Source organism: Lynx canadensis, chromosome E2 (genome assembly GCF_007474595.2).
Source record: "Lynx canadensis isolate LIC74 chromosome E2, mLynCan4.pri.v2, whole genome shotgun sequence".
NCBI lineage: Eukaryota > Metazoa > Chordata > Mammalia > Carnivora > Felidae > Lynx > Lynx canadensis.
Window position 1 is genome coordinate 6,735,571 of NC_044317.1, and position 17,422 is coordinate 6,752,992.

Genomic DNA, 17,422 nt, shown 5'->3' on the forward strand with positions numbered 1-17,422 from the left:
CGCACTGTATGTATCTTTCGGATCTGGTCTCTTTCGGCGAGTTTTGCATTTGTGCGATTCATTCACAGTTTGCTCGTTCTGGTTCATCCATTCTTGCCACTCTCTAGCGTTCCTCTGTGTGAACACACCCCAAGCGTCCAACCATCCTACTGCTGAAGGACACTGGAGAGGAGGGTGAGGCAGATTTGAGTGAGGAGCAGTTACCAATAATGCCGCCAGAACATTCTCGTACGTGTCTTCTGGTGGATGTGCCAAAAGCTATACGGAGTTGGGTCACAGGGTATATGCGTGCTACGTTTATGTTCTGATTGTGTAAACCTTCCCCAGCCGACTGATAGCAGCCAGGGTTCAGATTCCCCGTCACAGACCATGTTAATTATGCCTCTGGCTTCCATCATCGCAGCCCTGACCAAGGCGTACCGGGACTGCTCCCTCCCTCCCTCCTCCTCCGTCTCCCGCTACACTGTCTGCTCTGAAAGGGCAAGGGCTCCGTCTAGCTGGTTCACCTAGGTGCCTGTGGCACCTGGCGCGTGATGAGCGGTCACTAAACGAGGGCTGAGTGGGCAAGAGAGACGAAGGCTGAGGCACCCGAGCAGAGCTTCGGGGACACAGAGGGAAAATTCTGGGAGGTGCTGTTTCCTGCTCCTGCTCCTGCCTCCTCCCAATTCCAGGCCAGGCATCTGCCGCGTGGGCTCAGGGAGGCCGAGATGAGTCACAGGCCTTTGGAGGAAAAGGATCCTGGGAGTGTGTGACCCTCCTAGTACTCTCTTCCTGCTTCCTAGGGTGGCCCGAGTTGGCAATGCACTCAGATCGGCTCCAGAACTACAGTGTGGAGGTCAAGGGTGAGAGACCGTCCATGTGCACAAGGATGCTTTGGATAGTTGTCCATTGTCCAAGCCATGCACTACCCTTTGATCTCCCGTGTGTGTGTGTGTGCGTGTGTGTGTGTGTGTGTGTCTTTTGCTTCTAACGTAACACGCTGTAGGCACAGAACAAGCACTTGGGACTGACCGGCATGACATCTTCCTGTTCTGGCCCCAGGGACACTATCACCTCCTGAACAGGAAAATGAGTCAAGATTGGACAGGTCCCCTTTGAATATCAGGACCTAGGGCTAAGGACATGAAAAATAGAAATCCTCCCTTCTTAGGCCCTGTCATAAGAAAATATACCCTTATTAAGGGTTTGTGGCCCCTTCCCCAGGAGCTCAAAGTACATTGGTTGTTTTACAAGCCTCACTTGTCCAGATTTTCAGTGTCTCAGAATGCCCCACCTTCTTCTCTTTAAACTTTTTAAAATGTTTATTTGTATATTTTGAAAGAGAGAGAGAGAGAGAGGGAGAGAGAGAGAGAGGGAGAGAGAGAGAGAGGGAGAGGGAGAGAGAGGGAGAGGGAGAGAGAGAGAGAGGGAGAGGGAGAGAGGGAGAGAGAGAGAAAGAGAGAGAGAGAGAGAGAGAGAGAGAATCCAAAGCAGACTCCACGCTCACTGTGGAGCCGATGCAGGGCTCGATTCCACGACTGCGAGGTCATGACCTGAGCCGCACTCGAGTCAGACACTTAACCGACTGAGCCACCCAGGTGTCCCTCCACTGTCTTCTCTTTAGGGGCTGAAATACATTCCTGCTATGTCCCCAGCTCTAGCTAGGCCTAGTTTGGTGTCCTTGGAATCGTGCAGTGTACCACCTGAACAACTGGACAGGGGAGCTACAACAGATGCCACCTGGTCCCGCACATCATATCCTCTCCAACGACCGGAGAGGTCACTGTATAAAGCTCTATACAAACTCATGGCATCTGCGTCACTGTGCATCCCAAGAGCGAGCCTCCACCAGGAAAGAATGGAAGCGGTAAGTAACCACCACAGCACCATCATCTCTCAGGGGAATGACTGTGAGACGTGTTCCACGCAGTCTCCTGGGAAGTCCCAGTGGGGAACGCACGGGTGTCCGCAATGGTCATCAGACTCCACCGCTGTCCTCGGGTCCCCTCCCTGAGCTCCTAGGGCTGCCTCCCTCATAAGCTGCTCCACCCAAGCCCTGGAGGACCCGAGGCAGTGCCCTATCATGCCTTTTTCCAGTCCTTCTCTACCACATGGGCTCTGTTTTCGCGTTCTCACAGCCTGACTCCATCCGGCTCGATCCTGACCACTGCACGTTATCCCCCCAGCAGCATCTGACACTGTCTCACACGCACAGACGCTCGGGAAACACACGCAGACCCTGGGCAAAATGAAATCCCGCGTTTACAAAGTGAAAGGGAGAAAACTACTGCCAGCCCTTGTGCACACACATGCACACACTCACGTGCACATGTGCACACACCCGACACGGCCCCTCACGCACACCGCACCTGTGTGCACACACTCTCTCTCTCACACAGTGAGAGCCTCAGCGTGCCAGATGTGCCAGGCGGTGAGAAACCTTCAGAATAAAACACTTGTTCCTAAGGCCAAGTCAACACAACAGCCTTGCAGTTGCCAATGTTGATTCACAGTGTTTGCGTTTCTGGTAACATCCCCAGGTCCTGGTGGGTTCTGGGCCTGGCAAACGACGGGAGGCAGTCCCAGCGAACGCCACCCCACATCCCCGGCCGGGTCAGGTACAGACCGCCCTCCCTGGCGACCAGGCCCTTCAGTGTCCCCATCCGAGGGTGGAAGCGTGCCCCCCCACCCCTGCAGGCTCTCCTGGTGGTGGCGACTGACCTGTTGATGAACTCTTCATAGCAGGAGTAGATGGCAGCCAGGCACACGGCCACCAGGTTGGGTAGGACCCGGGGGTGGGGGCAGTGCCCCGTGGGGCCGTGCATGCTGGAAGAGAGCAGGGGGCAGGGTGAGCTGGCGGCTGCAGCGGGGATGCCCACGCAGGGAGGCGGGGGAGGGGGAGGGCGAGGGGGAGGGGGTGGCCCAAGCCCTGTGCCGGGTCCTGGCTCTGCCAGGCACAGGCAGCAGAGAGCCAAGCTCCAGGCCACAGGCTCGAGACCCAGGGTGCCTGGGTTCAAGTCCAGCTAAGCAGCCTTGGCAAATCACTCGCGCTTTCCACTCTCCATGTGCTTAGCTATAAAACGGGGACGTGGCCTCCTCTTCAGTGGGTTACAAGGACCCAGTTTTTCTAACCCACGGGAAGACTCAGCATATGGCAGTCCTACGTCCCGAGACAGTCATGTCTGTGCCTGGGGGTTCTGGAATAATCATTCGTGATACTGCATTTCACTCCCAAAAGTGGCCTGCTTTGAAAGAAAAATTATTACAGTCACCCTGGCCCAGCATGGCATCTGGGACACATTTGCTAAGTCCTCCCTGGATGCTAGCTATAGGTATTTATCATGGCTATCCCTGTGCCTCAGTTTTCTTATCTGTAAAATGAGGCTAATACCCCTCTCCCAGGGCTGTTCGGTATCTGGGAATAACACCCATAGCATTCCTGGAAAATCACTGCGGCCCCCGGAGGTAAGAGAGGCCTAACCTGAAAAAATTTCACAAACCATAACTGGGTCCTGATAAAGGGACCCTGAAGCCACCAGGGCTCCTCCAGAAGGACACCTCATTTGGGTTTAGAAATTCTTCGTGAATTCTAGGTGAGTCTATTTAGGAAACGCATAGTTTCAAAACCAGCTTAAATAGGCTGCTTTGATTTTCGTAAATGATGAGAGGAGTGAGGACAACTATCGCGAACATTTTCGTCACATCCGCACAGTTCTTGGCGTTTACGTGGATTAGCTCACAGGGTCTGCACATGAACTGGGCGAAGCGCCCACTCTGGTTCTCAGTTTGCAGAGGAGGAAACCAAGGCACAGAGAGAAAATTTAAAAGTCAAAGAAAAAGCAACCCCACTCCTCCGAAACACTGGAAGGGAGTAAGAACCAGCATCTCCGGCTTCCTCTTGCCCGAGTTGAGGAGGTGGCCGTGCAAGTCCCCAGTGATGGCTCTGCAGGGCCTCAGGGGTATTGTCTCCTTACACACTCAGTACTTCTAGACCCAAGGTGGACCCATGGAAATAATCCTATTATTTAGGACGACTGCCGTTTCCTGACTTCCTACCGAGCGCCAGGTACTGCGCTAGGGGCTTCCTCACATATTACATCATCTTTAATTACGCAACAACTCCTACGGGTCGCGGCGTGAACGGGACCAGAGCGGTACGGCAACTGGCTCAATGTCACGGAGCTAGTAAGTGCCGGAGACCGCCAGAGAACACGGATGCTCAGGGCCCAGATACACCCCCGGCTTCCCTCGGGGCGTCAGAGGACGCGCAGCTCTGGGGTGGAGAGGAAGGCCGGCTGGCAGGCACGGCAGGGTGGGGGTCCCGCTGGGAGACCCACCTCTGGATGAACTTCTTCACCACCTCCATCCCCGCGTTGAGCTCGTTCAAGGCAAGGATGTACTCCTGAGTAAACAGCCTCAGTCGTGGGCACTTCCCGAAGTCCTGCGGAGAGAGCGGAAGGAGAAGCTGGGCACGCTGCGGAGGGGGCCGGGGGCCCAGAAGGGGCCGGGGGACCCTGCTCGGCCCACAACCGCTGGTGTCGAAGGCAACGGCGAGACACCAGCCCACTCCTCTTCCCAGCACACGGTTTTTACTTCAGGAGGCTGGCCTCGTCACCCTCTCGCGCACCCCCTTTGATGGCCGCCCATGGAGGTGAGCAAATGTCCTGACACTGAAGGCTCTTCTGGGACTTGTGGCGAACTCATGGGCACGGCAGCGGCCCAGCCCGTGCTAGGGCAGGGGTCGGCGTGCCGCACAGATGTGCTCAGAAGACAGTCCAGCCGGGGCTTCCCTTCTGCTCCCCTGGGAGGGGGCCTGCGGGTGTTGGGCTGGGCCCCCTGCAACCCTTGGGGGAGCCAGAGACTCGTCCCCAGCAGCCCCCTCTCGTTGTTTCTGGGACCCCTGCTTTCTGTGAGCTGTTAGCTCACTCAACACAGCAAAGTCAGAGGATACCCAATCTAGGGCCATCAGTTTCGGGGGAGGGCTTTGGGACTTCGCGGGGCACACAGGAGGTAAAGGAAGCACTGGAGAGATGCAACTCCGCGTGTCCCCAGACATCAGCAACAAAAAGACACCTGTTCCTTCCCCTGAGCAAGAGGGTAGGAAGGAGGTCCAAGAACCAGACGTGGCCCCGGGGGGGAAGAGGGCCCCCAGTCCTGGGCTGCTCTAGGCTGACCCCAGCTGCCCACTGGGCTCCAGGAAATACTTAGGGAGCATTTGATGATCTTGTCATTTTGGCTGTAGAAAAAGCCGCTCTCAAATGGCACACGGAATCACAAAGGCCGATGAAAGTAGAGGGACAAGCTCGGAGAAAGGCTGGCTGGACAGGTAATGGCGTGTATGTGTGAGAGACACACGGGGTGTAAGAGGAGGTGTGTTTGTGTGTGTGAAATGTGGGATGGGGAGGAGGTATGTGTGTGATAGGAGGTGTGGGAGGAGCTGTGTGTGAGAAAGACGTGGGGTGTGGGGGTGGGTGTAAGTGAGACGTGGGGTGTGGGAAGAGGTGTGTGTGTGTGTGTGTGAGAGATGGGTGTGGGAGGAGGAGGGGTGTGTGTGTGTGTGCGCGCGCGGCATGAGACGTGGGGCGCGTGAGGACGTGTGTGGGAGACGTGCGGTGTACGTGTGTCAGGGTCGTGGCCCGGGCGGGAGGTGTGTGCCCTGGACGGTGAGCGGGTGGGGCAACAGGGGGCTGGCGCGTGGGCGGGGGGGGGGGGGTCCGTGCGAAAGGGGCGCGGGTGGGGGGAGGGGGAGGGGAGGTAAAGCCGCTCGACGTCAGGACGAGGCCCCGGGGTGACGTCTCCGTCCGCGGCCCGGCCTGGGCCCCGGCATCTCCGCTCAGCGGCCGCCTAATTGCGGGGCGCCGAGCGATACGAGGGCTCCCCTCTGCTCCGGAGCGCGGCTCCAGCCGACGCCTGGGCCCGCTAGGCTTCCCCGACACGGCACCCCCACGGGGCGGGTGACCCAGTGCAGCTGAGAGCTGGGGGGGGGGGGGGGGGCGGTCATCTCCTCGGTGGCGCTGGCTCAGGGACTTGTCAGAGAGGGGAAACGTCCGCCGGGAGAGGGCGCTGCCTCCACTCCCAGGGTCACGGGCAGGGGTCTGGGTGGTGGTGGAATGGGGGGGGGGGGGGGCGGCGCTCCCGCCCGCAGCTTTGTTCGTGGACTTCTAAACCCGTGGGCTGGGTTTTGAACAGTCCGGGAGGGGGGGGGGGGCAAGTCGATGTGGTGACGAGGGTGACCGGGAAGACATCCGAGGGAAGAGTCACATCTCCAAACTCCTCCGCCCTCCTCCTGCCCCCGCTCGGTGGAACCCGTTCAATAAGACGTCACCGGATCAGCGTCTAATTTCAGGTAAAACAGCGAGACTGTCTTCACAGATCCAACTGATCCCGCCGGCCCTCCTGAAAGCTCCGAGTAGAACACGTCCCTCCCACGCCCTCCCACGCCCTCCCGCCAGCCCACACGAGGAAGCTTCTAGAGCTGCGTCTTCACCTGGAGTAAAGAGGCTGAATTAGGGTCCTCAGGACAATGAGGGGGTTCGTCTTCTGCCATTCTCCTACCACGAGTGTGCCCTTACACGAGGAGGGCAGAAGGAACCACGGGGAAAGATCCGAAGGAACATACACACTCGTGTGCAAACACACACACAGGCACACACACACACACACACACACACACACACACAGTCCCAGGCACACACACAGGGCATCGGGCTAGATGAGGGCCCTGAGCAAAGAGAAGCCTGGAGCTTAACCGTGCTTCCAAATTGAGGAAGACGTCTAAAGTCCCCTGACGCCCTGGAAAAGGGTGACAGGAAAGCTGTGTGGCCTTGGGCTGACTGACCCACCCCTCTCAGGACGTGATCGTCTCTGAGGGTTGCAATAACCCATCTCTATGCCCACTTCCACTTCTGAGGGCTTATGAGTCTAGAACACTGCTTCAACCCAACCCTGCTAAAGGTAACTGTCCTTATCTTCGAGAGTAGATGTCAAGGTCATTTTCTTGGAAATAAACCTTACAGAAGGGTCTGATGGCCTTTCGACATATGGGTGAGCGACATTTTACCTCTACGGAAAAGCCAAAAATGTTCCTCTTGGAATCTGGTCTGGTCACTCAGTGGTCCACTAGGGACCACAGCCACATCTTGCTTCCCTTGCCACAAGAACACTCCAACGAATGGCATGTGGGCACAGGGACCACCTTCATTCTTGAGGATACAGTTTAACAGGTTTAGAATCTCTAGGAGAACATTCTAGAGGACTGCTTCCATTTGTATCTAATTTTTATCTCAGTCCAGTGAGTAACACTCTAAAACTCTTCTCTAAGGTTCAATTTACGCATCCATGAAACGGGGCGCGTGATATATCTGCAGAAGACGCGCTCTGAGGATAAGGGAAGCCCCGAGATCCCAGAACACCTCTGTGGTGTATGGTTTTCTCCATTTCCCCAGTGTTCAAATGCCTCCTTGATGGGGTGAAGAGAAGTCACTGCTCATGCTATGCTGACAGACACGTGGCTGGTGGCAGGCCAGCGACGAGACGCCCCACACCAGCCGAGAGCCCCAGCTCCAGCCGAGCATCTGGCCCATGGCTAGTAAATCAGCTTCCGGGAGCATTAAAGGGGCCTGAAAGGCCCACCATACTTCCCATGCCTAGCATTAGCCACGATCACTGTTCACCACACATCTGTTCTTCTGCAGAAAGAGAACCCCCCTCTGTCCTGTCTATAGTTCTCTTCTGACAGAGTTCAGAGCGTGTAATTAGTAGATACCGAGAGCAGAGCGGGCCTGCAAAGCTTTATGGCATCCCCAGACGCGAGGATCCCTTGGGGAGTTTGTAAAAACTGAAGTGAGGATTCATGCCCGAAGGTCCCTGATCTCTGCCAGGCCACAACAGATGCTATAAATTCTGGATTTGCCCTGGAGCTATTCTGAATCTTATCCAGAAAATCATTACATGGTCAACACTCTAAGCCCATAACTAACCAAATACAAGGGAGACGTTGTATGGTTAAGCTGTGGGAGGCTGCCTGAATTTTGACTTTTTCCCCTTGGAAGTCGGATGTCCCATAAGAACTCTTATTAAACAGACTACTGACTACCGTGGAACACGCAGAAATGTTTACGTCCCGAGAAGGCATGGGCCCAGACAAGTATGCCCTGGGGGTTTGGCTGTCACTGACAAGTTGTGAAAGAGAGGTCCTTCGCAAAGGAAACCCCAGAACCTCTGCTCTGGATTCTGAAGGGGTGCAACCCTCACCTCACGCCACATGCACGGTGATTTTAAAGTTAACAATCAGAAATCCTTTCCTCTCAGAAGCTTGAAGTTAGAGAGAGTGCCCTTGAAACCATAAAAGCCCCAATCAGGGCAGAAACCCATGCTCCCCCCGGCCCCCCACCACCATGGAGATTTCTCTGTTGGTCCTGGAGAAAGAACTGGACGGAGTATCTCTCTCCCCTGGGTTCAGAAAACTAGAAGTGCATTTATCTCAAATCAAGGAGGATCTCAGAAATAAGCAACAATTCAATTATGGTATGTGATTGCTCAGGGCAGAAAATGGTGAACAGAATTCACACCGTGCCAGCACAGTTCAGTTGCCAGTGTCTGCCTGGAATGTTGTATTGGGATAGATTCTGAAGCTACCTCTGGGCTCTGCGGGAAGAGTGCTGTAATCGATTAATGATGTCTGCCGCGGGTGCGGGATGACGAACCGCACCTGTGCCCTACGCTGCCATCCGGGTTGGGGTTAGGGACACAGTGTGGAGACAGGAAGGCTACCTGTGAACTGTGGGTTGCCCCTTTCCACAGTTGTTTTCACATGCTAAGTCTTGACAGGCCAGGGGGCAGGAGTCATGGGTACCCTGCAGCTGATTTAGTGCCACAGCACACAGATGCCTCCACGTCACCCAGGGGACCTGAGTCCAGGCTGGGGGCTGGCTCGGTAAGGCACACTGGACACTGGCCCTCGTTTTTCACTGCTGCTCTTCAGCAGCACGGTGCCCCTCCCCTCACATCACAGCCAGGGTGCACGCCCTCACATGACTTGTCACTGCTGCTGATGACCCTGACTGCCTGGCCATGGCTGTGACTGTCCGCTTTCTCCATCACAAAATCACTCCTTCTCCCCCTTCCACACTGTGCATCAGGAAGGACACCATTATGGACAGCCCAGCCCCCACTGAGGAAGTGAGGGGTTCCACTTCCCCTTCTTGAGGGCCGAGCATCTGTAGACCTTATTTCTGATTCTACACACGGAAACTTCTCTCTTCTCCCCCAGACGCACTATTTTTGTTATTTTTACTGTGAAAAGATCCTTCTTGTTGCCTTACGAGAAAAAAAAAAACATGGCCGAGGAGGACAGGCTGCGTTAACACCCCAACTTAGACAGCATCCCAACCCCAGTCCCTGGCGGTCAGGCCAGGACAGCCAACCCCCTTCCCCAAATCTTTGGCGAAAAGGGAAAGAAAAGACTGGCTTTGCAGTCTGGGGCCGGCGGGGGGTGGTCAGGGGAACTCACCATGTTATGCTTGAGGATTCTCTGGACCACGGGCGTGAACACTTCGATGACCACCATGGACCGGGGCCGCTCTCTGCAGTGCTGGGGAGACAGAAGGACACGGTCAGTGCCGAGCTGGCAGGGCCCAGCCAGGGCTGATCGGGCCTGGTCTGTGGCTCCTAGCAGGGCTCAGGGGCAGGGAACCCAGCACTGATGCCTGTATTCCCTTGATCAATATTGGTGCACGGCTTTTGCTCTTTTTTTTTTCTTTTTGCCGTAAGAAAAGTGAGGAAGGGATCTTTTGTTTGCTTTTTGTTTTGATTTTAAAATCCGAGGCTGTTTTAGATAGTATAGACAGGCGTCAGCTCTGGACACAATCCTTATTTAATACAGTGCCGCTTTCACAGCACCAAGATTCAGAGTGCATGGTGTGACAGAGGAGTGTCTTGAAACCCGGGTGCAAGAACACCAGGGGTCTCAGTGTTTGGACACCAGAATCTTGAAAGCTCTGTGGCTTTTCGGTTGTTGGCTTTAATAAGCTGGCAGCAGTGTGAGGCCAAATGCACCTCTCAGATGTGTTTTAATTTCGTCACGGTGGTGTTTTGTGTTTCAAATGAAAACTGAAGACCTTCAGGTGGAACAGACCAGGCCCTATCCCTCCCGACACATTTATAACCTGCCCAGGCCTGTAGGTGCTGAGTTTGGGATATGAGAAATCAGGGCTTTCCTGGGAAACCCAAGATAAGTAAACTTTCCTCAGATCGTGGGGTCCTGACTTCAAAGTCTGGTAGGTGAGGCTGCCCGGGCAAGTCCAGTGAGCTGGCCCAGAGTGGACCCAGTGGGGGTGGCTTTGTTCCCCTCAGGTTCCCCTCTCTGGGAAGGCTTCCTGGTGGGAGAGGCACTGAGGCTGGACCGCCCCCCCAGAGGGAAAATAGCCTGAAGGCTCACAGGCCCCAGGGGCTGGGAGCCCTCGCTCCAAAGGGCAGGCTGCCTTCTGTATAGGACCAGTAGGAGTTCTGTCAGGAAATGCCAGAAAGAATGGTTTCTTCCACCTCACTAGTTTTCAAACTGTGCTACCCGGGAACCCTCAGGTATGATTTGCTTTGAACAGAGGTCCAGTGTTCTAGAACCACCGTGGTTTGAAAACCATGAACTCTGGGAGAAGCTGTACAGCCTGAGAGCAGAATAAAGAGATTTGGATTAAATCAGACAAACTACTGAGAGAGATGATCGGCTGAGACAGGTAAGGGAGCAGCTGACCATCCTCTCGGGGGCCCACACACTGGGTCAGCTGACCCCACCCTGCTTGGGGCGCGTCACCCTCAAGCACTGGGGGGCAGAGAAGGCCTGATAGTTGTCTCCAGCCTCACCATGGCCCCCGGGGAGGAGGGGGCCTCCATTTTGCACAGGAGCCCGATGCCCGTGTGGCACACGCTTGTGTGCACACACGCACAGGTGCTCACCCTCTGGGCCCGGAGGGCACACCCTGCCACATGCCCACACACGCGCATTGAGAACGCACCCCGGGCACTGCGGGCCAGCAGGCTGGGTCCACCCCCTGCTCTGTGGGTTGCTGGAAAAGGTCTCCTGACGGAGAGATGAGGCCAGAGAGGATAAGGCAATCCTGTCTCTCTCAAGCACACAGAGAGAGTGTGTTTTCCATCCCCTTCCCTCCAGAAACCACTGAGCCTCCCAGGTGCCCGCTTGGCCATGCCGCGTGCTCGGCTCACTGGTGGACACAGTCCACGCCCCCTGAGGACACCATGCGGCTGTGGAAGAAGCAAGGGAGGGAGGGAGCACGAGGAGGGTGAGTCAGCAGGTGCAAGACTGGGGAGCGCCGGGGAAGCAGCAAACCTAGGCCCTGCATCTCTCCAAAGACATCAACTCGTTACATAAAAAAAAAAATCATACAGCAAAGAACAAAACAGGATTGCATGCTGGTTCAGTCCCCGGACTACTGAAGCGTGCTTTCAGAGTGATGGATGATTGGTCCCCGACATGCCCTGGGCGTGTTCCCTGTAAATCCCACTGCGAGCCCGGCACTGGGTCCGCGGGAGTGGATGTCCCGCTCTGTGGCTCCCCCCAGCTAACCTGGCGTTCCCCTGCCTGCTTTCCCTGTTCAGGAAAAGCCCCGTGGCCGTGCCCCACTGTGGGCCAGCCGGTGCTCAGAGGAGCCGGGGCTAATAATAAACCAGCTCTGACGTCAGGAACCCAGAAAACCTGCTACACATTTCTCCCAAGACAGCTACAAAGATAGTCCAGAGAAAAGCCGGACGCTCCTCCCCGACCCACCGGTTTGGACTCTGGGCCTTCCTGATCACCTGTGTGGCAGAGACAGAGAGCTGTAACTCTGAGAGAAGGTTGCCTGGCTCGCCTTCTGGGTCCATGTGGGGCCCTGACCCAGGTCGGGGAAGCCTGGGTTTTCAGCAAATTGCACCAAGCCGACCCCAGCACGCACTCGGAGGCAGGCTGCCTCCTGCAAACGCAGCCCTCCTTCAGTGACGCCATACCTTGCAAAAGAATTCACAGAGATCTGGCGGTGGATGGTTGTTTTCCAGCAAAGGAGCAATCGCCTGGAAGACAACGAACAAATGTCAGTTGGAATCTCTAGGAGGAACTCCTACCTGGCGGGGGGGCGCGGGGGGGGGCTCACGGCACCCACTGAGAAACTGATAAAAGCTCTGGGCTGACCCCCCGCCTCGGAAAAATACACACCTACGATGACGCAGGTAGCTTTAGGGGCTTGGTGACCTGCTGACGTCCATGCACGTCCCCCTCAGATCAACAGTCCCCGCCTACGGGGCAGGACCGTTGAGCGGTTAAGAGCCCAGGCCCTGGGGGTAGAGTCCTGGGTGCAGTTCTAGTTGTGGCACTTGTGGCTCTATAACTGTTTGAACAAGCTATTTTGTCTCTTTTAACGCCCGAGTTCCCGCCTGGAAAGCGGAGCAGAGAGAGTCACTGGAAAAGCGGGCGGGAGGTGCTGATAACTGTCATCTGGGGCTGGTCGTCCCCGCCCTTTGCAGGACATTCTGCAGCATCCTTGTGCTCAACCCGCTAGATGCCAGGAGCAACCCTCAGCCAGCTGTGACGGTAAAAGTCTCCGGGCACAGTTCGGTTTTATATTAAGGGAGTTTGAATATCTCATGCCCCTTGAGTTCATTTCCCACCAAGTCTTAAAAAAAATTTTTTTTTTTTTTTAACATTTATTCATTTTTGAGAGAGAGAGACAGAGCACGAGAAGGGGAGGGGCAGAGAGGAGGGAGACACTGAATCTGAAGCAGGCTCCAGGCTCTGAGCCATCAGCACAGAGGCCGATGCGGGGCTCTAACCCATGAACCATGAGATCATGACTGGAGCCGAACTGAACTCGGACACTTAACCGATTGACCCACCCAGGCGCACCCCTCCCCCAGGCCTTCTTAGGCAGGCTGTCCAATTCTTACCGGTTCCCACTGCCATTCCTGGACAAGGTTCCCATGGCCTGAATGGTGTGTGATTCGTGATTTTTCTTCCCCTTTCATAATTTGTTTTTTTAATTTTTATTCTTTATTTTTATTTTTTTCATAATTTCTGTTTTAATGATTTTGCTAAACCTCAAATAAGATATTTGAACCACGGGAAGAAATGTGTCCAGACACTGCCAAATGCCCTACAGGAGACAAAAGAGTCCCCAGTTAAGGAGCCCCTGTTATAATACCTCTCACGGAGTCTGAAATAAGGCCAGGTCTCCATAAATGTTAGTTACTGGAAGGTTAACGTCTATATGAGGTCCACTCATTTTCTTATTTGCCACAATGGGCACAAGATTAGGAAACAGGAGACCCAGGACCCAGCACCAAGACTGCGAGGCCGTGTGACCCTGAGTGGGCAACTCGACCTCTTCGGGCATTTGCCTTCGGGCCTGTAAATGGGGAGAATTAGAGTTACCTATTCACTGGGTTGTTGGGCGGATCTGATGAGAAAAAACTCTAGAAGCTTTGGAGTCTCGGCCTCAGGATAAACCCAATGGCCTGGAACGCAGCAGGCCATGGCCACCATCACTGGGGGGCTGTCTTGGGCTGCATTGGACACAGCGGCAAGGGGGGGCGGAGCGATCCGGCCCGACTCCCAGGAGGGCTCTGTGAGGACACGCTCTCCCCGTCACCGACTCCCACAGCTCCGACCCCGCCTGCTTGGGTTCACAGGGTCTCCTTGATCTGCTCCCTGCAGCAGCGCCTCTGGACATGCGGAGGGACCTCTCAGCAAGGTCTTCCGCTTGGCCTGGGACCATCAGGGAGAGGCAGTGTAACTGGAGGCCAATAAAAGATGGCAGTTACTCGGCCAGCTACGTGAACGCGCCTCTGTGAACGGGTAAGTCACTGACACTGAGGTTCTCCTTGGTGGCACCACGAGCCAGGTTGGCAAACAGCTGGTGATTAGGCCCCGGGTCTTATCTGCCTAGGGCCGCACGGTCTAACACAGTAGCCACTAGCCACATGTGACCACTCAGACTTTAACTGACATAAAATTAATGATTTTAAGTGAAATAAAATAAAAAATGTAGGTCCCCAGTTGCGTGAACCACGTTTCAAGGGCTCAGTAGTCACACGAAGCCAGTGAATACCTCCACCAGGGCAGAAAGTTCTCCCGGGCAGTGTGGGGCAGGGTAGGTGGGCCCCTCACTGACCGCGAGGCCGAGCCCGCCATCCTGTCACGGTCTCCCCCACCCCAGCCACACGGACCACCAACCACCGACCGACAACGGTCGCAGACCAACAGTAACACCCACGGCAGCAGGTGCCGTTCTGGGTACCCCCCGTGCCGGGCTCTGTGCTGACCGTGCCACATAGCGATCTTCACCGTGTGCTGGGAGGTGGGTGTGGGTCTTGCCTTTTTCCCCAGAGATTGAGTCTGTTGCCCGAGGTGGCACAGTCAGAACACGGTGCAGCCAGAGTATGAACCCATGCTGGTGACTCAGGAGGCTAAGCTATTCGCCACGCGACTTCTCAGTCCCGGCCCTCCACGCGACCGGGAAATAAACAGCCCTGTCTGGTGACAGGAATCACACGGAAGGAGAAACGGGGCAGCGAAAGACAACGAAACCACCAGCGTGATCTCAGCCCACGGTTCTGGCTCTGCTCTCATTTCCAGAAGCTCAGTGCTCAGCCTGCTGTGTGGGGGCTCTCCTGTGCCTGCCCCCACGCCCCCTGGATGCCCCTGCTCCCCACACCCCCCTCTTGGACCAGCTCCGGGAGGAGGTACCACAGGCAAGGCTGAAGCTCTTCAATCGTGCCGGGCCCCTCTTTCTCGGGAACGAGTCAAGGAATAAAGGAGAGGAAAGGATTTAAGTGCCCAGAGTGGGCGTGAGGTGTGGGCTCTGTGCCTCCACGGCTATTACCTCATTCGATCCTCATGACAACTCTGTGAGGTCAAGTGGGAGTTATTTCCTTTTGTACAGATGAAGAGACAGAGGGTCAGGGAGGCTACAAGGCCTGCCCTGGTCACAGAGTTATGATCATTTCAAAAGGTATGATTAATCAAAAGCGCTTAGATTTCTGTGGACTCTTTCTATAAGCCTAGTCCTCTGCTGAGCATGTCAGGAACATTAGCTCACTGACTCTTCCCAGCAGCCCTGTAAGAAAGGCATTGTTGCCATACCCATTTCACAGATGAGGAGACTGAGGCTTACTATGTCAAGTTAGCTGAAAGTGATCTGAATGGCCATCTGGTTAAATAAAAATATTCTAGAGCCAGTAGAAAGAAAGGACTGGGTGGGCCAGTGGTTCTCAACCAGGGTTGACTCTGCCTCCCAAGGGATGCTGGCATGTCCGGAGACACATTTTTGATCATCACGACCGGGAAGGGCTACGGGCATCTAGTGGGTTGAGGCCACGGAGGACAGGCACCTCACAAGGAAAGATCCGTCCCCAACTTTCACTAATGCTGAGGCCAGAAACCTTGTGGCAGATAAGCATGAAAGGACTCAAAAGCATCTCTGAGACAACATGTGTAGCATCACATCATTAATGCTGAACGCACAAAACCACAACCCTGTCTGTCTGTGTGGGTTTGCTGCCACCCGAAAGTCCCGGGTGCCGTCTCTGAAGAGGACACTGGGATGGAGTGAAATCCTTTCCTTTCTTCTTTTTTAATGAAATTTTACTCATGGAATATTTGCAAAAGTATTTTTAAATAATATTTTAGGGGCGCCTGGGTGGCTCAGCTGGTGAAGCGTCCGACTTTGGCTCCAGTCATGATCTCACAGTTTATGGGTTCGAGCCCTGCATCGGGCTCTGGGCTGACAGCTCAGAGCCTGGAGCCTGCTTCGGATTCCGTGTCTCCCTCTCTCTCTCCGCCCCTCCCCCACTCATGCTCTGTCTCTGTCTCTCAAAAATGAATAAATGTTAAAGAAAAATAAAAAAATAACAATATTTAAAATAAAATAAGTTTTTTAATGTTTATTTTTGAGAGAGAGAGAGACAGAGTGTGAGCAGGAGAGGGTCAGAGAGAGAGAGAGAGAGAGAGAGAGAGAGAGGGAAACAGAATCTGAAGCAGGCTCCAGGCTCCGACCTGTCAGCCCAGAGCCCGACGCGGGGCTTGAACTCACGAACTGTGAGATCATGCACTGAGCCAAAGTCAGATGCTTCACCGACTGAGCCACCCAGGCTCCCCATAAAATAAAATAAAATCAAAATAAAATAAAATAAAATAAAATAAAATAAAATAAAATAAAATAAAATAAAAGTAGAAGTCCTCCCATTACTTGCCCAAGGTCACAGCTCGTATGGGGCGGGCCCAGGGTCGGCACCGGCTCTGAGCGTGAGCTCACATTCAGCTCCAAGCCTAGCACGTGGGACCCCAGTTGCGGTTCGGACTGTGGGGTCGACACGTGTCCAGTGACGTGCCAGCTCTAGTCAACACCTACCTACTGCACAGATGCCTGACCCCAGATGGACTGAGTAAGACCAACTCAAGTTACTCGTGAGAGTGTTTATGAAAACGATCACATAAAAAAATACCAAGCCCCAGTGGGAGAAAACTAATTGCCCACGGGTCAAATCAGATAATGTAATCTCTGGAACGAAAGGAGACTTCCCAATAATGATAAGGGCGCTGGTGACAAAGAACACTGCGAGGCAGGCTGTAAAACGCAGGGCTGGGGGTCAGACCGCAGATCACATTCTCCTCTGTTCTCAGGCATGCCTGCTGAGCAGGGGAGCTTAGCCCAGCCCAATTAAGGGGTCAGCCCAGCCAAATTAGCTGGGTAAAAGCAGCCTGCATCTCTCAGATCAAAATTCTTTTCCCAGGCTCATCCCCAGTCCAAAGCCCTCACCCTTCTTCCAGGGCTGAAGTACGTAGTGGGACCCATAGTTATCGCCAGCAGGGAGAGGAAGACACCGGCTCCTTCCCCGGCGCCCAGGTCCCTGCCTGCTTCTCCTCCAGCCAGCGCCTCGCTGCTCTGCCTTTCTCACGCTGGGCCCTCTGCCTGGACTGCCTACCCATCCTTTAATATCCGGTTTGCTCACCTCCTCCTAGAAGCCCTCCGTCATCCTCCTCCCGGTACCCTCACTGGCAGAGGATGTCAGGTGCCTGCCCTCTGTACCCCACTAACACTCCAAACAAATCTCAACCCCCGACCGTGTTATTTCTTTTCTTTTTTTTTTTTTTAATTTTTTTTTCAACGTTTTTTTATTTATTTTTGGGACAGAAAGAGACAGAGCATGAACGGGGGAGGGGCAGAGAGAGAGGGAGACACAGAATTGGAAACAGGCTCCAGGCTCCGAGCCATCAGCCCAGAGCCTGACGCGGGGCTCGAACTCACGGACCGCGAGATCGTGACCTGGCTGAAGTCGGACGCTTAACCGACTGCGCCACCCAGGCGCCCCTCTTTTTCTTTTTTTTTCTTTTTTAATTTTTTTTTTTTTCAACGTTGTTTACTCATTTTTGGGACAGAAAGAGACAGAGCATGAACGG

At 54.7% G+C, this 17,422-nt stretch overlaps 1 protein-coding gene across 1 annotated transcript in view; it reads right to left on the reverse strand.

The window, feature by feature from the left end:
- LOC115503507 (c-Maf inducing protein) overlaps positions 1–17,422 on the reverse strand; it is a 233,021-nt gene that overhangs the window by 28,630 nt on the left and 186,969 nt on the right. Inside the window, exons 6-9 of the mRNA XM_030299759.1 lie at positions 11,980–12,042; positions 9,491–9,571; positions 4,317–4,420; positions 2,701–2,805 (exon numbers count right to left, since the gene is read on the reverse strand). Coding sequence (XP_030155619.1) covers positions 2,701–2,805; positions 4,317–4,420; positions 9,491–9,571; positions 11,980–12,042 — 353 coding nt within the window. The remainder of the gene's footprint in view (positions 1–2,700; positions 2,806–4,316; positions 4,421–9,490; positions 9,572–11,979; positions 12,043–17,422) is intronic.